The 23,054-nt window shown below is 37.2% G+C and overlaps 2 protein-coding genes across 4 annotated transcripts in view; one reads left to right on the top strand and one right to left on the bottom strand.

The window, feature by feature from the left end:
* Positions 1 to 11,013, top strand: part of LOC127462545 (uncharacterized) — a 193,756-nt gene extending 182,743 nt beyond the window's left edge. Inside the window, exon 2 of the mRNA XM_051771206.1 lies at positions 10,939 to 11,013. Coding sequence (XP_051627166.1) covers positions 10,939 to 11,007 — 69 coding nt within the window. The 3' untranslated portion in view covers positions 11,008 to 11,013. The remainder of the gene's footprint in view (positions 1 to 10,938) is intronic.
* The window catches only part of NKAIN3 (sodium/potassium transporting ATPase interacting 3), a 352,392-nt gene that overhangs the window by 245,601 nt on the left and 83,737 nt on the right, over positions 1 to 23,054 (bottom strand). The window lies entirely within an intron of this gene.

Here is a 23,054-nt window from a genome sequence, read left to right as displayed (position 1 = left end):
AAAACTATGCACCCATCCAAAGGTCTTCCAATAACCTCCCTGGTTCGCACGACACACCCAGGATTCCCTCTCAACTTAGAGGCCATCCGGGCGGTCCGTCCCTTCAATAAAGCCATAGGAGATACTCCCTTCTGCCCTAAGAAATAAGGAAAATGGGACTCTATGGCTTCAAATGACTGCAGAGAGAAGAGGAATCAAAACCGTACAGTAATGTTTGATAATCTGTGTTTCAGTAATAGAATATTGTTTTACTCTTGCTCCCAATGTTAAATAGACCTAGTTATACTAGCAAATGGTGAAACAGGTCATTTGGCCCATTTTCACCCACTACTGGATGATATTACAGTAAATACTTACTAGGTCATTTAAAGCTTTCAAGGTCATACACTGCAATCAGTCTGAATGCTGAACTTTCATGCATCAAGTGTCAGAATGTACCAGATGCTTTTAGTCAGGAGCTGAAAAGCCTATTTTGTGATTTTATCACAGATGGTTATGAACAACATATATACAAGCTTTGAGAGAAAGGGCTTCTCATAATAGGTAAAAATACACAGATGTAATATATAGTCATAACACTAGGTGTTTTTTTAATCAGAAATTAAAATTGTTATAAATCTGAATTCCTATCAGCATGGAATAGAATATCTGAATTATGCATAATGTGGGAGAAAGGAAAACAGAGCAGTGCACATGCACACACTAAATTACAGGATGAATATCAGAGTCCATCATATTTCATCTTCTACTTTCCCTTCACTAATAAACCCTGCCAATGAAATAAGCTCCAACAAGTTTTTCTCCTGCTTTGTCAGTTGCTCTTGTTCATTGCAGCTTATATATCATTCTGATTTACTGATCTTTTCATAACCCATCTCTCCTGAAGAGTAATTTTTCCACAATGTCCCAAAAAAGCAAACAAATAGCACATATTAAATTCCAAGACAAATCCTTCCTCAGTCTTCACTGTACATCCTGCTTTCCTGTGTCTTCATTTAGATTTTGAAGAGCATAGGTTGAGGATTTCATTTGTCTATTTGTACAGAGCAAACATGCACAGTGACAATTAAGAAAGACTCAATCATCGTGATAATCAGCTCCTTGAGTTAGCAGCCAGAGGCTATTGCTAAGGTCTCAATATACAGCACAATATCCATAAGCTCATAGAGAGAATTCATGTATAAACTCATTAGAAGACAAGGCCAGTCTCAAAATAATTGTTTACAGAGTAAAAACCAAAGGCTGGCACCTGGTTCTACAGAGCAGAAGCTGAGTCTCCACTGTGGCAAAGTAGGCCCAGGGCACAGCCAGGGCATGCAGAACGCTGGCCCTGGGCCTTGAACACAGATGACCTTACCCCACAGGCAGTGGGGTCCTCTCCTCCATTTTTGGCCAGATGGAGGGAAAAGGAGAGAAGTGATGAGGACAGAAATGCACTGTAAAGGCAATGCATTGGGAACACAGAAACCTACTTTTTATTTCTCATGTTTCTCCCTGGCCCATTGTACAAATATCAGCAAGTCACTGAATCGCTTTGCACATATAAGTTGTGCTCCTCACAAACTGGGGAAAGGAAAGATGCACAGGCAGAACAGAATAGCTCTTGTGGTGTTGCTGTAACAAGACTTTTCGTATCACCAGCAAATAGTCCCAGCAGAAAATACTTTTTCCTGTTGGGGCTGAATTATTTATTTTGCTGATGCATGTAAAAGCCACCATTGGGGCCTACTTAGTTCTTTAGCATAAAGCAAAGCATATATATCATGAAAAGGTAACCACTGCCCCAAGGAGGTGACAATCCATCTGCAATGTGGGCAGTAGCAGATGGAGGCCTCCAAAAACCTATGGGGCAGCACAAGGTGAGTACAAAGCAATCATAGTGTCACTGGCTGGGATTACTTCTCACCACCTGCTAAATCTTCACAGAGTGCTTCTCATTCAAAAATCCATCTATTATTACTAAGTTGGCAAACTTGACAGGAGACATAACTCTCTCCTTTGCTCAGTGAGATTGGTATAAAACCCAGCCTACTCCACATGGCCATTTCAATTCCTACAGGATTCACACAAATAAGTATCCAGTGCTTCTTTCAGAAACATTCTCAAGAAGATATTGTTCCAGAAAGAAACCAGTCTGATAAAAATGAAACTCTGCAAAAACATGAATTCCATTTTGTTGAGTTCTTTTCTGGCTGTGTCCACAGTAAGGTTAGAGAAAAATTACCCTGTACAGTTATTATGATAAAAATTAAATCACTCCTGAACATGAAAATTTGTGTAGCACAGGTTACTAATTGAACAGACTGTTCAATTTGCCTTCAAGGCCCAAGGGCATGCATTTATGATCAAGTTATTGGTCATAGTGGGTGGGGTCACCTATTCCACCTTCTATAACTAATGAACTATTCACTGGGGTAGGAATGTGATCCTGATGTACCCACATGCCAATTAAGTGTGATACCTCCTGAACCACGGTACCTGTCTCACAAGGTTTAATAGTAAAATGAAAATGTCTTGGCTAAAGATGGTGAGAAAGTGAGGTCTCCTACTGTCTTTGGGATGCTGGAGATCCTTGTCCTGGTTTCTAGCTTTAGTCAATATTTAAATGATTGATACAAAAATAAAAAACTATAAATAGTGGAAACTGAAGGAGATGATTCACACTTCCTGCTAGTTCAGTGGGCAAGTGGGTAGGTATTATTTGAGTCCTGTATTTCCGCTATATGTTTTTGCAGCCACACTGCAAGAGGAAAAGGCATATCTCGTTTCCTAAGAGGCACGCAAGAACTTCTTGGAGAATACTTAACACATTAAAAGTGTCTTTTCATCCAACTCCAATTTTGGTATTAACACATGGTCTAATTTTCAGAAGTATTCAGAAGTGTCATCTACCATTCATATTAGTAAGAAGTGAACTTGAAGATAAGGTCACTAGGCTTTTGGTTTTCTTCTAATTGTAGAAAACCATAGGGCTTAGCTTTGTTTTGCCTGGTTGCTAGGTTTGCAGGGGAGGCAGGAGGTTTTGTTTGATTTTGTAGGGATTTTACTAGTTACCTGAAGAATAATGAATACTTTTAATCAGCTAGAAAGAGTCATAGAAATGTAAACTTTTAAATTTTTAATCTTCTGAGCACTGTTGGCGACCAGTAAAGGAGGCACACAAATATGTTCCTGCAAATAACTAAAAGGATAACTAAGTTTTCCCAAATGCTTAAAATGTTACATATCATTCAGAAAAGGTGTTGCACACTTTTCCCTGTTTTTCTACATACTGGAGGTCTAACACAACATTCAGTTCAGGGGCAAGGAAATAAAAAAAGACTACTAAAGAACATATAAAGCTGGAAAAAGTTTATATGAGCAGAGGAACATAAGTGTCAGTGAAAATGAAAGTTTTTGTTTCCAGTGTTCACAAGCAATTATAAAATCTGGAGGCAACAATATCATTTGAATCTTTCTCTGCAACAAGAGAAGAAAGTATTGAGTAACACTTTGTCTGTGTAACAGTTTGTTACTAGTCCAAATTTTTATTATGAATGCAGTAACTTCTATAAATGTTTTATAAGGTTTTTTTAACAACAGTGTCTCCCTAAACTTTTTCCTCATTAGATCCATTTAACCCCACAGAAGGGGGGTGTTTTTTTTTGTTTTGACAATCTTTTTCAAATTTGATAATAATAAAGAAGACTATTAAAAAATAAAATTCATTTACTAAATTCATCTGCTTTTTTCTTTTTCCAAAGAATATGTATTATTTTACAAATTCTTTTGTAAAACAAAATAGCTCAATGTACCATTTATGTGAATATATTACAATGCTTATATTATTATATTTACATCTTAGTCCTTTCAATGTTATTTACATATTCTATTTGTGGGTTTGCATTACTGATTAAAATAATAGTATTGCATCTCCTGACATGAAGACTAATTGCAGTTCTTACATGTTCCAGCAGGGTCATATTATTGGACAGGAAAAATAGCATTCACATATAAATGAGGGCCTCTTCATTTTTGAAATATTACCCATACTTTCATGTTAACTTAGTCAATGTTCATTAATATTTTAATAAATTCAAATTACTCTCCATCCATTCAAAATTTATGAACAATGACTGAGTGCAGCATTTGAAAACTCACTGAATGTATTTCACTGTTTCTATTTATAAAAATATTCATAGATAATGTTTCTGGATACAGTTACCATCTTCAGGTCTCACTGGGTAAAGGTAATATTTGAAAAAGCATGCTTTTACTACAGCCTCTGCAGGCACAGATGAAATTTAGGTTCCATTTCAGTCTGCTGGAATGGTTGCACTTGTGGGCATAAAGTAAGAGAGGATCTCAGTACCAAAGATGATAGCGACAGACAACAGGTACAAAAAGAGGAGAAGCCTGAGAATTATTCTAAGGAGTTAAATGTGCTTTTCTTGTAACTCATTATGTGCAGGCATATAATGAATATTGTCCTGTATGAAGAGAGAAGATTAAGTTATCTAATATCAGTCTGCGCATGTTTAAAAACTCAAGGAAGGAAGCAGTATCAGCAGTGGGATCAGTATCAGGACACTTACTGATAAAGATGACAGGCCTTGCCAAACTTGGCACTGAAGAGCCATGTTTCACTCATATCATTTATTTGGTCTTGGCACTCCCACTCTCTCGCCTCTTAAGAAGCTTGAAAAACCCTTGGGCTCTCCATTTTAACATCTCTTCATTCCCATAATTCCAGAAATACTGTCTTCAAATTGTAAATAAATTTAATCAAAACCAGTAGTAGCCTGCCATTAATTTGAGTAAGAACTTTTGACTGGGAGATGCTTGAGGCAAGGACTTAGCATTTCTTCATGTACTAATTGTATAATAATTAATAAAAGTAAATTAGATCAAATATAACTTAGAGAAAACCACTCTCTTGAATTATGACTGTTGAAATATAGCCAGAGGAGCCATTTCAGGGGCCTGCTCAGCTGTGCAGTGCTGATTTAATTATAATGTTTAGACACGGTCTACTACAGAGATACCTGTTGTAACTTGCAAGCTACACTAGATCTCAGGTAGATGAGCTGATGTGTTAATAGTCAGAAAGACAGAAATGAATTAATATGGCTTATCTTTTAGAGGCTTGTGTAAATTGTTCCTTTAGTTTGGATCCAAGAAAACTCATACCTGTGATTTGTCTGAAATTTAGATTTTAGACAAATTTTGTCAAAACACATCTCTACACAGTTTTTCTACATTAAAACATTACTATACATGATTCTGTAGATTCTCAACGGTTTGGACACAAAGTTCTTTAGTCCACCTAACTAATTCATCAATTATTAGAGCCTTTCATCCCTAAAGTTTCTTCCAACATACAACTCTGGAGATACAGCAATCGACTAATCAAAGTTCAGTGTTACAATCTAATCTTTTTAACAAAATTAAATAAAGATTGTGCACAGAAAAAAAATCCACTAAGTACTACCTTTAATATATATTATATATGTTTTCCTGGCCTCAGGAAAATTTAATCTAAAAACCAACACAAATTTTCTTTCCTATAACTGATAAGGTGGGGGTTCTTTTAACTCTCTAATGAAAACAGGAAATCTTTGTTTCATAGCACTTCCCTAAAGTCAAAGATAAACTTCACTCTTATCTTTTCTTTTGTTGTTCCTAGAATGATTACACTGTTCACTATATTTTTTGATGTTGCCATCTCAGCTTTCCAGTGCCTGATTTGTTCACTTCGTTCTCAAAATTATTAGGCTCTGCATTCCAAAAATGAGATGATTTTCTCATTTAAAAACCAAAATCATCTTTGTGTATTATGAATTTACAATTCACAGTGCTAATAGATCATGGAAACAGTAACATGAAAGGTTAAATTATGAAAATGGATTTCACTTGCATAAAAAGGAAACAAGTGATAGAACCATATAAGTAAATATACATCATTACTGCACAAAGATCATAATCAATAGGTACCCATAAGGCACCTAAGTTACAACTCTCAAGTTTACAGAATGCTAAGAAACAAAATCTGAATGTGTGAATTATGAGATAGACTGTGCTGGCCATACTCTGCTTTCCCAGTGTGCACCCATCCAACTGCACATCAAATTTACCCTCAAGGTGGGAGTGACAATGACTATATCTCACCTACTTCATCTGTGCATATGGATCCTGGGCCAAAGACACAGCAGGAACTACAACCACTGCACCTTTCACCCCAATGCCTAGTCTAGTACCCTCCTTATGTCTGGGAGACACCATAGGTCAATGTAAAAAAAGATGTCTACTGATCCACCTTTTCTTCTTTCAGGAGAGTCTGGGACGGAGGAAAGGACCCCAAATCCTTTTCTTTTAATGAGGTCTTGGCTGGAAGAAAAGCTTCCAGTGCATTATGCACTTCGTATATTTTCCCAGAGGTTGGGTCTATCAGGTCTCCATGAAGCTGTAGCACTATTACCTGTCCCAGATGTTCTCTGACCATTTTTTCCCCTATTACTAAATCATGTTGCCAGTTTGTAATTTACACTCTGGTTTCTCAGCACTAATCCATACTGTAACCTTGCTCACCAAAAAGATCTTGTTCTACAGGTTGACAATGTCACAACATCAGTTATGCTTCAAATCTAAAGACCTACATAAAGTAAGGAATTAGAATGCTGTTTCTACCATTTTGAGTAATCAGTCCTTTCCACTAACAAATACATACACTTAAGACATCAATGCTTTTCTTTTTCTTTTAGTATTCTATATATCCCAAAGTAGCATTTCCCAGGACTTTATATGTGACAACTAGTAAAAAAATGGTGACTCAGTAATACTTTGACTTCAACTTTCAAAACTAAGGCTATTGTAAATTTCCTTCTTGAAACCACTCCTCCAGACATCCTCTGCAATGGTAAAAATAAAAAAAAAGATCCTTAAACTCTTTCATGAAAAGATATTTTTAAGTATAAAAGAGAATTTCTGATAAAATAAAGTTACCTGGTTTTCTTATGTGTCTTTAAATACAAAAACCCAGAAACAACAAGCAATGTTGGGATTGACTTTTACAATGCAATCTTTATGTAATGGTTAAATTTCAACATCATATGGAGTAACGTACCATACAATAGCCTGACACTTAGCTTTGTCTTTTTAAATGCCCACCACAAATCCTACAAGACCATAAGTTCCCAAAGCCTAAGGTATTCGTAGAGACTGGAGACCAATATCCGTGTTGCCTTCACAGGGTATAGGAGCTTGACCACTGCATATGGGACTTGTTGCAACAGCTGATCATCTTTGGTCTTTGTGCACACAGCATGCCAGTGTACCACCTGGCTCTGCAGACAAAATCGATGCAATTACAAGGCCAGCACATATTATACAAGATTTGGAATGCCAAAGGGTCCATATCAAGGGGTTCTCCACTACCATTTCAACCTTCTTCATGTAAAGATACCACCATAAATCCTCCTGCCACTTGGATAAGCAAGCTGATACTTACACAACTGCCGAGAGCTGCTGACTCACAACTAATGCCGCAATTATCTCAACTAAGAATATGGGCCGATCACACAGGGCTAGCTTCAGGTTGTGGGAATGCAGGTAGGTAAGACACACTCAGTCCTTTTCTTGTGGACAAGTTGATGGTGCTCTAACACACCGTGAGCCCTTTCAGTTCAGTGAGCTTGCATCAAACTGATTTTTTTCATTACGTGGTGTTAATTTTGTGTCTTATCAGTAAGCTGAACTTAGCTCCTGCTGCCAGATAAGAAGGACAACTCTATGTTGCTCCTACTAGAAATGGATAGGCTCTCTTCACCTTTGTTTACCTCATCCATCTTGTAGGTCTACAGAACACAAGTGGAAAGCAAGGCACCTTCCAACTCAAACCATACACAAACGTCAAGGCAGGCAGGGCTAGGAAATTAAAGACAGGAACTGCAAATTGAGAATGATACTTGAAAGTCTCACTTTGGAGCACTTGATTAAATTCTTGTCAAAGGAAAACTTACAAGTAACCAGCCTCCCGCTTATCTCTGCCTCATTAAACATTGGAAACTTCAGGAGCAGGTCAATCATTTGGAGTTGATGTATATCCAACTTTAGAATTATCCAGTCTGTAATTCCAGCAACTGGAAGTATGCACTTTTACAGAAATTAAAGCAATTTTGTCCAGGTTTGCAATGCTTATGCTGTACACTTAAATTTCCTTTAAGGGTGCTATTGCCAGACATGAACTCTGCCCTCCAGAAAGAATCAGAGACAGCATGAAAAGTATAAAGTCTGAAACTACTATGACGAGGTGTCAACTATCATGTTAATATGCAGTGTCTGTCATAGATTAATTTTAATGCATGAGCCCTTGGGTCACATCAACATCACAGAGCTTTCTGGGTCACCAAATTAAAAAGCATAGCATCATCTTCTTTTGACACAGAAGCAGTTCATTAAAAATGTTTGTAGAGATATAGAAAAGTAATCTTGCTCAGGCATATGCTTTGAAAATTCTTCTTCAAATTCTCATGTCTTGCGTAGAGACTCAAACAGAGACAAGTTCTTCTGGGAAGAAAAGTCAAACTTCCAAATTAAACTAGATGAAAGTTCTCAGCTGGACACTGTTCTCTTTGTGAATGCATAAGTTGCTGACATATCATGTACAGACAATAAATGTTGATTGTTCAATGGGTTTTTGACCCTACTTTACTTCTGATTTATCATGAGAACAATGTCTGTGGTCTTTCAAGAATGATTAAATTTTCTCACCAAATAGTGCTCTATTCAAAGTGTCAATTTTGATGAATAGTCTGTTAAGTCAGGACACAGTCAAAGAGTTGAAATAAATCTATCATCACATGATGTTTGTCATTAAGAAAACCATTTGTACTTTCTTGAGCATCACATTCATTTGCTTCTAGTTGTTACTAAACCTACACAAAAATTTTGGAGTTTCTTGCGTTATCTAAGCAAATTACTTGTCAGCTGTAATCAGAAAGATTATATTTTGCAGAAAAAATAGATTTATTCTTTTTTATAAAAGTCGTTTCAAATATTTTTAAATGTCTAAAACATTATAATTAGAGCTCTAAGCCACTCGTACCGTCAATCTCCACAATAATTGTAAACATTAGCAGAAAATAAATGAGACTCCAGTGTGAAGCTACCTGAAAACATAAAATGTTGTAGCTGATTAAAAAAAACAGAGAAAAAACAATCACGATAACACATGCAAATAATGATTTCAAGTACAAGACTATGGAGAGGATGATCACAGGCAGACATCTGATACCTTCCAAAATCTTTAGTGTACCTGAAAGGAGAATGTGTACTTTCACATTCAGCTGTTGGATTCTTGGCCCTCACCTGGCAGCAGAGGCAAACTCAAGTACTACAGTACAGTGTGTGTATCATGGTAAGAACTCAAAGGTTAACCAGAGTTTGCACAGAAACTTGCTCTGAATGTGCCTGACACATCAAAAAGAATAAATGATGACAGACAGTTATTAAATGTTTATTGAACTGTGAAGTTGTTCTAGAACAAGTCAGTTTATACCAATCTCATATGGTTTTGTCATTCTGTTTTACTTTTCTACATTCTTACTCCTTTTATGTCAGTGTCCTTACAATTGAAAACTGACCAAACATTTATGGTAGTCCATAAAATTCATAGAATTTTAACTTTTGGCATCTTTAAACGTGTAAAAAAAGACTAGAGGCACATCTGTAATTATAACTGGATACTCAGAATAGGAAAATTAAATGTCTTTCATTATCCATTCTTTGAGACAGAGGTTGGCATAGCATCTGAAGTCACAACTATTCCACAAAAATACATTGTCTGTGTAACTTGTGTTGCCAATACATTCAAACTAACAGATATATGGAAAGAAAGACATTGTGCATTCTTCTTCCACCCATTTCTGCTGCTGCTCTCTTTGACAGGTCTACTCTTAAGAAGAAACCTGATAGCATTAAAGTTTGCACATGCACTTCATTTTATGTGAACAGGAAGTACAACTCAAAGTCCTTGTTTGTCCTTTGACAAATATTACTTCCATTATTCTTATGATTATGCTCCAAAGGGCCACAGCAGACCTCAATGATCAGGACAGTATCTACATTCAACACTGTACTGATGGAAGCCTATTCAACCTAAGGCGACTGAAGGCCCACACTAAGACCTTAAACCATCTTGTCTGGGAGCTGCTTTATGCTGATGACACCACCCTTGTCACCCACACAGAAGCAGCCCTGCAGTGTTTAACATCCTGCTTTGCAGACGTTGCTGAGCTCTTTGGGCTGGAAGTCAGCTTAAAGAAGACAGAAGTTCTCCATCAACCGGCACCTCAGGAAGTCTTCCATCATCCCCATATCACCATTGGCCAATCAGAGCTCAAATCAGTCCAGCAGTTTAATTACCTAGGTAGCCTCATCTCCTCGGATGGTAAGATTGACGGAGAGATAGACAACAGGTTAGCAAAGGCATAGAGTGCTTTTGGAAAACTCCATAAAAGAGTGTGGCGTAATAAACACTTGAAGAAAAGTACCAAGATCAGTGTTTACAAAGCCATAGTGTTGTCTACTCTCTTGTATGGTTCCGAATCATGGGTCATCTACCGCCACCACCTGCGTCTCCTAGAACGCTTCCATCAACGCTGCCTCCGTACAATCCTAAACATCCACTGGTCAAATTATGTGACCAATACATCTGTTCTAGAGCAAGCAGCAGTCACAAGCATTGAGGTCATGTTGATGAGAACACAGCTGCGATGGGCAGGGCACGTCTCCAGGATGAAGGACCACCGCCTCCCTAAGATCCTGCTTTATGGCGAACTTGCCACCGACTGCCACAAGAGTGGAGCCCCAAAGAAAAGATACAAGGACTCCCTGAAACAACATCTCAGTCTTGGTCATATTGATCAACATAACTGGTCTATTCTGGCCTCCAATTGGGAGGCCTGGAGACACACCATCTATAACGCTGCTGTTTCCTTTGAGAACACACACAGGATCACCAGTGCTTAACTCAATTAATAAACAAAGCATTTACCTGACTGACTTGCAGACCTCAGCACACAACTATTACATACTGAGAATGATCCCACGCCAGCATATGAGTAACAGGGAGAAACATGCCAGTTGTTCAGTGCTAGCCATGGAGAGACAACCTTAGTTACAGTAAGATCCAAAGTTTAAGAAAATAATGATCCTAGGATAAGTGGTGCATTGATATAAGACCTCTTCAACAACAGTGGATTGGAGGGAACAAACATCTGTAACAAAAAAAACTAGAAAAATACTCAAACTTCTGCAAAATCATGAATGTAAATATATAAGTATTAACTTAGAAATGGTTAGAAAATGGTTGCATTAGTTAATTATGCCACAATATGTCTCTGCATCCATATAAATTCCTGCCTTGATAGTCTTTCATACATATCAGCAGGAATAGTAACTAAATTTTTGAAAACTTCATTCATAACTTCTTTTGCTTGAAGTATTTGAGGCCAGCATCTCTAAATCTGGTCTTCATAATCCAACTGACATTTCCAACAAGGTTAGAGCAATAAAGATAAAATTATTTTTCAGCTAGAATGATTTGTCTTTGCTATTAATATGACGAAGAGTGACACTGTCATAGACAGTAAGATTGAGATATGAGTGTGTGTGTTCTCTTTACCAAAGCTATCTCAAGGCTTCTGAGATAAAGCCTTACCATGAAGAAAGACACCTCATGACCTGGGCAAGGACTGAGTCACTCTTACGTAAATGGGTCTTGGGAAAGGAGAAGAGGGAGAAGCAGCAGGTGTTCAGGGGAATATGAAAAGACAGGTGAAGCAACTTCTGTCCCTTCCTTCAGCAGAGGATAACACCTCATTCACCCATTAATTCAAAGTAATGGTAACACTATCTGATGATCTGACTTTTCAGTGTTGCTGATTAGATAAAGCAGTCTGTCTGCTTTTCTCCACCATAAGCACTCTGCCTAATTTGCCTATTTAGAGGCAGGCCTGTCCTTTATCATCTGATAAAGGAGATCATCCTGATTTCCAGGACTGCACTGTTGTCATATAACAGAGGCTATGAATCCACCTACCAGAAAGGATGCTCTACTCAAATGTAATTTGTGCAAATATGTGGGAACAGGATGAAGCTGTATCATTAAGCAGTTCTATCAGCATCATATGGTACCATCCATTCACGCACTTTGCAATGAAATAATAACCTCATTATTACCTTGTGGATTGGAAATGCTACCTCTTAAGTTGGGGGCAGTTCACTACTGCCAAGAGTCCAAAGTTATGCACACAGGTTTTTCACTTCACTTCCTTTGCTCTAGCAAAACACTCTAGCAAAGGCAGAAAGTAGGTCATATTAGGTCATTACATGAATAATTTCAAATATTTAACATGTTTTATGATGGATTTAAGTAGTCATTTTTAGGTTCCCCGAGTTTGACTGATCTGGCTGAAATCTCTCACTTTTTCCACAAAAAAAAATTTCCATCATTAGAGCCTAAATATTTTTTTCTAGAGAAAACTTTCTCCCCTAATTAGAAACCCTTTCAAGTCTTTCAATTGATTATCTGAAACCTAACGTGAAGTGTGCTTTACAAATGCATTAAAAAGGCTGCCAGACAGGGTCTTGAGAAAAAATGTGGATGAGGGGGAGGGAATGTAAGAAAGAAAAGAAAAAGAAGATGTAAGAGTACTGATGTCCTGCATTCTTATTTCTCCAAAGGTAAATAAACAGATATTCAAACTGTTCAAACTGTTATAGAGACAGTCCTTTCTTTTAAAAGCAACAAAAAGCATTATTTCCCCTTTTACACAGATGGTCTGTTGTAAGCTCTTCTGTCACCATGGAGACTACCACTGCTGTTGCTGCTGCTACTGACTTTCTCTAACCGGTCAGCACATGTTTGTATTATCACCTAATATCAACCTGAGTCACCACTAGAGAAGTTTATATTTATCCTGAATGAATCTCTGCCTAGTAAAATAAATAATTTTGATTTTGTTTTGTTGATTTTTCTATTGCTATTTCTTTTATATTATATACAAATTCCTATGATTTCACTTTCCTAATTCTCACTCCAGCACAAATTCCCTGACTGATACAAGTTAAAAAAAAGGGACTGCTGCTGTTACTGCCAGTGGTCCCACCTCTTTTAATTCTTGTCTTGCATTTACCAAATAGTATAGAAAAAAATTACAACTTGGTGAGGTCAGCTGAAAACACAACATCTGAAACCCTTCCCCAAAGTAGTACCGACAAGACAGTAAATCTCACTGTACTTGCATCCAAGTACAATATATTATGTTCTCCAACAAACACCGTCCAATGTACCTACAGATATATTTAAAAATCAGAAATATATATTTATTTTCAGGTATTCAGTCATATATAAAAATTTAATCATTATTTACATAGTTATTTAGAAATTACTAACATGATCTCAGGAGCAGACTTTCAACACCAGCAACATGACAGTTTTTGCTTTTGTAACAACTTTGACATAGACAATAGTGGCTTTATTCAAAATCTATGGAGTATTTTAGATATGACATTAGAAAATATAAATTGGGGAGCATTTCTCTTCATTTTAATACTGGTTTCTTCACAAGAGGAATAAAAGTACAGAACTTCTATGAAGTGATAATGAGAGTGTGATGATTTTGAAACAGAGAAAGAAAAGTTCTAAAATTTCTTTGCTCAGACTGCACCAAATGAAACTGCCATGGTCATGAGAAAGAGCAGGCACAATACAGTCTTTTTGGTTATCCTTTCAGATACCCAGCCCTTCATTTATTCAATCCTGTTTTCTTTCCTGAAACTCATTTCCCCTATAGTAGCAAATAATGGTTTTCATCTTTCCTAGAAACACAGGATTTGCCACTGTAACATGGATGACTCTTGACATGACTCATGTTGCTCACATTTTCATCATATCTTGGCTGGACCATGGCAATGGGACAGATGGTCATGCTGCCCTCAATGCTTAGCAATTGCCAACTAGTAAAGATCACTACAACACATCTCCTCTGCAGAATATGTTAGTATGAGCTAATCAAGCCCTTTTCCCGTTGTCTGCTATTGATTTCCGTGAAATTTTGTACCAGCTGCAAGGTCTTGTCTTGTCCCTTCAGGTTTAGAGCTTGTAACACTGCAAGATGACAATTGTGCTTAATGACAGCACCTGTGGTGGTACAACCAAAGGCTAAGAAGACAAAACTCACCTAGACTAGGAATGTGACTGGAATTTTGGCAAGAATTTTCTGAATAGTTATGAAAAGTAAAACATCTTACTACTTTTTCTTCCTAGAACAGAGGATACTGCTTTGACATCACGTAGTCTGACACATACACAATGTGTACCTTTTAAGGGACATAATCAAAAATCCAAATTAGCAAGTGTCAATCACCACAGCCAGTAAACCAGTTGAAATACAATGGTGACCTCTTGCTTCATTCACTGAAGATAAAGAAAGAGTGAGGAAATCTATGACAAACATTAGTCGTGTTGGCTATTGAAGAGAGGTCAGGTGTTGGTGATGAGCAAAAGTTACACAGAGTGCTGACCACTCAGCCAAACTTCAAACAAAAATCCTTAGTTTGTCCACTGAGAAAAGCACAGAAAAAAACATTTTCATTAGCACAGTGGAATAGTGGAAATACGTTCTTGCTTAACCAGGACTTTGAATAAGGAGATACCTTTTACTACCTGTAAAGTGTATAAAATTTGTCATGAACAGTAGTGCAGAATATTAGCCATTATACTGCACAAATAATGACCTAACCCTGCAGCTTCTTAAGCCAGTAAAATTTTGCAGTGCAGTCCAGAAAAAATCGTGCCGATCAAAACTACAAAAACATCATTCCTCTCTCCAGGCTATTTCTGCTTTCAGCCTTAGTACACACATTTGAGATCTGCAACTGCAAGTCTCCCTCCTCCTGAACACGTATCACTGATTTATTTCAGATCCAATGACAATACTTGTTGCACAGCCATGCAGAAGGGCATTCCTCAGTCTTCCTTCTGCATCCCTTCAAAAGACCACTGTTCAAAGGCTATCATCTGTCTAAGCAACACCCTAGAACCTGCAGTGGTTATTCATCTGAAATGTGACTGAAACCTCCTCAGCCTGAGAGGATCTGTATCTCACCATTGAACAGCTGGGCAAGACCTGTACATGTAGGTTCTTCCTGACATGTAACTCACAACAGTCCCTCTCAAAATAATGCAATTCCTTACTGCACATAGTTCTTCACTACACCTTTTAGAGACCCTTCGTTGGCTCCTGCTGTCAGAAACACACTGGTGGACATTGACTCAAAACAGTACCCAGAACAGAAAAATCTGTTAAATTTACAAGTAGCACAGTGAACTCCCCATTCTGCCCACTAAAACAGACTCTTTCCACAAGAGTGTTCTAATCTGCAGGTGAGAACTGTGCCACAGTGAAACTGTAACAGCGCCTTATATGTAAAAGTGATATTCAGTATTGAGAACAGACTGAACATCCCAGCTCAAGTAAATAATTAATTAAATTAGCATCCCTGACTAGATAAATTTGTTGGTTTTTCTCTTGATCTGTCTCTCACATCAATTTGGCAATTGTAGTTAAACTACTGTTTTGAAATTACTAACTTATTCTGTGAACCAGTGTCCACTACATAAGCTTAAGTATTCTTAAACAAAGACTAGCACCTTAAAAATGTGTGGATCTCTCAGATGGATAATGCCAACAACTTCTCTCGGTCAGTGTTTATTCTTGCACTCAACAGTCTCACCTTCATGCTTTTTATTGGGCCCTTTAGCTGGGAAAGAAGGAGGTATATCTACTTATTATGCCAATATTTTATCAAAACCAAAAACCTCAAACCTTTCTATGTTCAGGTGAAGATGTACCCTAGATTAAGAACTAAATATGTTGGATTTTGATAATGACTTGGAGAGAGCAATCTACTGAGATGGATGTGGTATTAGTCTGTAAAAAAAGCTCAAATGATATTTCTGTCAGTTAGTCTGCCCTTTTTTTATCTGTAAGTGCTTTCAAAAGGGTAATTGTCCATTACATAAGTAAATTATACAGACAAAGACTGCACTCAGCAGAGAAAAAATTCATATAAACAACTGCAGATAAACTGTATACACCTTAGTTGTGTAATCTGAGATATCACAGGCCTGACCAGAATTCCAGGCCTTTAAAGTAAGATTCAATCAGTTCATGAATCATGGTCAGGTTTTCAACAAATATTCATCTATGTTTGGGTAGGGTCGAGCTTTTGTTGTCTGGAGCTGAAGTCTTCAACTACATAAGAAACAAACCATCAACACAGTGAAGGAAATAGGATTTTCTTATCAAGGTCATCAGTGGAATAATCTTTCAGCATAAAATAATCAGTCTTAAATCTGTGCTTCTAACTGGTTATCACTTCCAATTATATTAAGTGTTGATGCTTCTAGTCAGGGCAAACATTATGTTAGTTTTCATTTGAAGATAAACATACTGTGTAGATATCAGACTTCCAGACCTAAGACATGTAACTGAGACTTCATCACACTTTTCAGTGTCTTTCAGCTCGATCTCCTTTTATGCAAATATTTTATAAAAATACTTTTAGGGGTTTTAACCTACACCAAGAATGACTTTAGATTTTAGATATTGGATAAAGCCTTTTTTCCTACACTCTTAGTGCCATAACTATTTCAACTTCCTCCCCAACATCTAAATTATATTAAAGATTAATATCACATTCTCCTCAACATCCCAAATCAAGTAAATAACCCATAACAGCTAGCTTATAATCATATTTAAAAGTCTTCTTCCCTGTGCTAATCTCATTCTGAAACATTAAACCTGATTTTTTTTTAATTTGATTTACTCCTCATGGCATACTACGTGTTTATTTTTTACACTTTGCTGGCTGAATCGAGATTTGTGCAATACCAGTATATAGTTCTTAAGGTAGTTATGTGGCTTAACTGACAATTATGATTTTTATTTCTCCTTTGCATCACTCCTGGCCCTTTTTCTAATTCAGAAAGATTGAAATATCAACATTCTAATGAGAAATTATCGACATAATCAGCACACACATTTGTGACTATCTTTATTCAGTTATGTATGAATAACTAAGCAACACATTAAGCTAGAGGAGACTCCTGGAACTGCTTTCATTTCTCTACAGATATTTCTGAACATAGCAAGACAAGTCATTGAATATAGGAAGACATTTGCAATACAGAGTGCAGGAATAAAAGAAGTCCTATCCAACAGGTCTTTACAGACCGTGCTGCTGGCAAACCTAAATGCTTCTATCAAAGCTCACTGCTGACAAGACAATGAAGGCTTCATTTTAAAAAACAACAGAAAAACATCAGAATAAAGGCGGGAATGAAAGTACCAGAGCGTCTTCTTAACAACTGTATGACAAGTTTAAAGTCCAGCTGGTTCCTTTCTGAAACTCAAATCCAACTGGCTGAATGCAGAGCTCATCCCAACCCTCTTTTACCCACTTAATTTGCAGACACCATCAGTGCTGTCTGGAGTACTGACAGTTCCCTGAAAGAGCAGGAAACCTTTACACCACTGGTGTCTGCTTCATCCCTTACAATGCTGGCACAGAAAACCGAGGTTCATCTTCTCTCAGGAGTACATCTGCACATTAAATGATAATCAGTACTAGAGTCACCTTAAAAGTGGAAGCCTAATGCTACTCACACACAGAGCACCAGTAATTATATATGTTTTATTCCCCTCAGGAATCAGTGCCATGACATGCTCATGGAGCAAGGAGATTTTATAAAATCTGGGTTTATGACACAGCAGCACATCAGCTCCATTGAGGACCAGATCCCAGAGCTACGGTACCACCATAACTCGCGTTTCAGAGAGTGAGGCCGATGTTTCCTACATGACAAAACAGTGTTCTTTTTGAAGGCCTGATCTTAAATCAAGAGAGAGATTCCCATTGACTTCAGTGCATTTTCCATCATGCTTTTCATAATCCCACCAATTGTGCAATACAGCTTTGAGCAATATACGAATTAAATATGTATTACATTTAATATCTCTGAAAATTCATAACCTCTTTTCTGTTTAAAATAGTACAGATGGCTTCTAGAACAACCTCCCCCAGCTCTAAAGCTGAGAACTTTGGGGATATACCTACAGTCCAGAGCAGGTCCTCTCAAAACTGTAATATTCAAAATTTTCACTCTCTGGGACACAGAGTTAATTAAAACACTTATCCAGGTAATGGTGTCAGTTCACTGACAGCTACACGTGACAGTCAGGCTGAGAAAATCTAAACACAAGATCTGAACATGAAAAAGAAAAACTGAACACAGAGGCATAATTTCAATAGGCTAATTCTACATTTTGATTCACTATCCTGATATCTTATACATGCAGTGTGTCACTCAGATGAAGGGAACTCAGGAAGAAACTAATAACTCATTCAGACAAAAATACTGTTAGAGCAGGCTGGGAGGTGTACAAGAAAGAAGTCTGTCATGTCTTTCATTCACAGGCCTTCAGTATTTCTCCTCTTCTCTGTTAGAATTTCTAGCACAGAAAATCTTTGCATCATTCTTTTGCTTTTCTCTTTGCATATTATGTATCATTACATCAAAGGAAACCGGGAAAAAAACTCAGCAATATTTTATATTCAGGTCAAACATATTTTTACAAGACTAGCAAGGTTGAACAGGAATTAAATTGACCTGTTCTTATTAATTTCAATGTATTTCATATAAACAGCAACATTGTAAAATTCATTTGAAATATTACTTTATTAATTGTTGTCTTTGAATAATCCAGAGTGGATTCTGCACATTTTATATTTTAATTGTAGCTGAGATGAAGAGTGATTGGATTAGATACAATCTATGTGTAATTGAAATTAATGAATTTGGCTAATGAAATATTTATAGGTGACCTTTCCCTGAATTAATGAAAAAAACACTGTTTTGTTTAAAATATCTTTGATATTTACCATCTGAGATTAGATTTAAATAATGTCTTTACATAAGAAAGCTAAATAGACATCTCTTACTCCCATAGATTGGCCAAAAAATTAGCAGTATTGCAGCTTTCTCCTGACAGACATATTTAGTGTTTCTTGGCAGGTATGCAAGTGCCGTTCCCAAAACTTAAAAGTCTTACATAAAATCATTAATGAGCTTGTTTGTATGTGATTAATTTATTCTCATCTTGGTCCACCCACCAATTCTAGTGACATTTAGATGTGGTCTAGTCTCAGGCATGTTGCCATTAATATTAAAGCAACGTGAAACTAGGACACAGGCTCGTGTTGCATTAATGATATTCTTATCAAACTGCAGTATGTTACCATTGTTAGAATTAGCAATGCAGAAATGCTAATACAATTCTCCACGGGTTACAGTTGCATATTCCACTTTGCTAGAACACTGATGTTATGATGACTACTCTGAAACCCTGGTTGCAAAATAATGACCTAGCAACTCTGTAAACTTTGAAATAACCAGCATACTTATCTCTACTTAGCCAGATGCGAAACTGTATTAAAATAAAATCAGATAGAAAAATACATTCAAACTTTCTCCATGTATTTTAAAATGCTGAGATGACATAAAGTGATAGCATTTATTGAAGTCAGAATGCTACATGTCTTACTCATGCGATTAGCCCAATGCTGTCTGATGGACCATTCGTTTAAGAACAGGGAAAGACATTTGGCCTTTAAGAACTACTCTTTCCCTTCCCCTGCTGCCAGTAGTTTCACCTCACCTGGAATGTACAAATGAGGACTAGCATCTGTGAGATACATAAAGTTAATCAATCTCCTGCTCACCTGTGCATAGGTAAAACCCATTCTGCAGCGCCGCACAATTTTGAGCATGGTACTTCAGGCAAGATGTGGACCTACCAAAAGGTAGTAAGAAGCAAACAGCAAGATGGTCAAATCTAGAAAACTTGATCAAAAGATTGAGAAAAATCAGGACTCGGTTAAGACTGAAGGTAGACAGGATAACATTCTTCAAATAAATAAAGGGCAGTTGCAAAAAGAAAGGCAACGTTTTGATCTCCCTTCTATGCTTGAGAACAGAAAGAGAAGTAATGGCCTAAAAACCAGCAGGGGACAAGCAGAAAATAATTGAGGGGAAAATGCAACTTTCCAGTGGCAAGCACAGTCAAACAATGAAGCAGATTTTATGAAAGCCTTATAGAATCCACCTTTGGATAGTTCCAGAGCACACTAAGCAAATACCTATCAAAAACAGAATAAGTTTATTGGGTTCTGTATCATATTCAAGAGACAGAATGAATGGAACTTTGAAATTCCTTCTTATCCTATTTATGATTCCCTAAACTCACGTGGCATTCTTTTTAACATCCAAGTCTCTAGAGCATTCATCTCAAAGACTAACAGTTTGCTTTCCCACAAAGTAGATGAAACTAACAGTGACATTAGCACCAACATACACACATCCCGGGTCACAGAAGAACACACATTATATCCAGAATCAGAGCATTAGAGCATATTTGGTACTCCCAAGGTTTTACTGAAGCAAAAAGTCCTGCACCATTAGCTTTATATCAGTTAAATTTCAGAGAACGAATGACAGACAGAAGGGCAAATAAGGAAGTGACAGCTTTCTGCACAAAAGTAAAAACAAACAACAAAGTCTGTGCCCTGCCAAATATGTTTTCTAGAAGACTTGATGTTTACTAGTTTGGGAGGCTTGGTCAGAGGGTTAAATTAATTTAACTCTTGGCAAAACATTCTGTGACAACCATTTTGCCAGCTGTATGTTATAAAAGTATTAAGATATAAATATGAAAGCAAGAAGAACCATTTTAAAGCCTTTAAGTATCCATTTATATACCTCCTGCAGTGTTTATCTTTTCATTTTCTTCTCTTATGCCTTTAATGTGTAGATAATCACTGGTCCAAATATCTCTAAATACAGTGCACTTTAAAATTGCACATTATCTTTGTAACAGGGGATCTCAGATAAACAATTCTTGGCTGGTCTCTAGAGATATAAAGGGAACTCAGCACAAAAGAGTGAAATCTAAAGTAGCAGAAGCAGAACAACAAAGAAAACGTTATAGTCACCATTTAGATTTACAGTAAAAAAAATATTTCATATTTATATGAATAAATAAAATAAGGAAGATATCGGCATGTGTTCTGCAGTGAATTTGTCCTTATACTTTATGACTGAGGCTTGCACATTTTCTTCAGCACAGGGAAACTCCAAATCTGAAGCTAGTAAATGGGAGCTTCTACCCTACTTGCCCATTTCCTTGTTTTATTTTTCTTTAGAGATGCATTTCACTGTAATATGGGATTTCCCCACTTATAAGTATATGAAGCTATTGTTCTCCTCTTTTCCTTGTACTCTCCTGTTCCCTCAGAGCAAACAATGCAGAAGGGAGAAAAAAGACACCTTGCTTAGGGGAAAATGGGAGATCTGCATGCAGAACCATGATACAATGTGACACAAAATGGAAACTCCTCAGAGGTATAGAAAAAAAATTATTCTGAGCAAACCACAATATCTGAATAAAAGGGAAGACTGCTAGATTTTGCAGCACCCTGGACCAATTGTGCAGGAACACACCAGGTCTGGGAACTATGACCCCAGACAGGATTACTGTTATCTTACTTCCTCCAGCTTCAGAGTTGCACCATCAGTAAACTGGGAGCCCTGAGACCCCTGTAGTGGGAGGTAGGGGTGGGATTTTGAGCTTCCTGCTCCAAAGCCAGAGTGGAATCTACAGGAGCCCTCCCTGGAGTTCGGGCTCTCCCAGACTCCCACCTCCCAGCCCACAGTCAGGAGGCTGAAAGGCTTGAAATCACTGTCTCTGAGGTAATACATCTAGCACACTTCCCTGGAAATTAGAAAACTCAGAAGGGTCATGCTTGAGTTTTACTGAAAGTTTATAAATGCATGTAAATATTTGGGCTTCAGTAAACTGGTGCCTTTGAAGACCAAGACTTTGTCAAGAAGTTCTTGCCTGTCTCTAAACGTGGTCAACCATCACAGCACGAAATAAGTGGCCACTTGAAGACTTGGCCACTTGCTCACTATCAAAATACAAGTGATCAAAATCACAAACCTAACACTTCTACAATATTACTTTCTTTAGCTGCACAGTCACACTGCAGCAGTCACAGGACAGATAAAATAGCATCTGCAAAGAAAATCAGGATATGGCAGAGTGTTATATACCCACTGCTTTGACTTTACTTCTAGTTTTCAGCAGCTCATCAACAGTTTTTAGTATGTCATTATTACGCTGAGACAATGCAATAATAACTTTATTAAGAAGCATTCCATCTGTATTCTCTGTGTTTGAACAGATATTGACAGCCTGAATAAGGCACAAGAGTCCTCTTTTTCCCTCTCCTTGGGAATTCCCTCATTACTTGGAAATTCTGCATCCATCAGTGTTGCCATGGTGACAGCCCCACAAGTTCACCCATGACCTCCCAAGACACTTGGCACCTACCCATAATTCTGCAAAATCCACATCAAAGAGAACTAAAACTAATTACCATATGGATTTGTAATTATTATTTTAGTAATTTAATATATATTGGAACATACATGTAGACTAAGGAGCTGAGATAGACAGGAGGATGAAGGGATCTGAATTCTACTCTCAGGATGGCTGGACAAGTTTGAGTTTCACAGGTGCTGAGCATTTTCAACTCAGCACAACTTCAAGTGGAACTCTAAATGCCCCACACTCCTAAAATTCAGGTCTTCAAACTCTCTATCCTTAACTTTCCATTCCTTCAAAACACAGTCACTTCTACAAATAATTTTATGGTTTCTATTAAAAATTAACTACACAATTACACAGTATTATTTTTACCCTTAATAAAGCACAGATTGTATAGCAATATAATCCACATATTTATTATTTTTCAGAGAAGTATAATGTTCCCAGTCAGAAATTATTTTATTTCTTTACCAATACTGCACCTGTAAAAAGAAAATGAGGAAACTTCCTCTGAAAGGCACACATAATTCCATTCCTAACTACCTCACCTTTTTCTAATGA

This window comes from Manacus candei, unplaced genomic scaffold, assembly GCF_025592945.1.
Source record: "Manacus candei isolate 608988 ecotype Guabito, Panama unplaced genomic scaffold, ASM2559294v1 h1tg000008l, whole genome shotgun sequence".
Lineage (NCBI taxonomy): Eukaryota > Metazoa > Chordata > Aves > Passeriformes > Pipridae > Manacus > Manacus candei.
The sequence above is the reverse complement of the archived record's forward strand: the minus strand, read 5'-3'. Positions and strand labels throughout refer to the sequence as shown.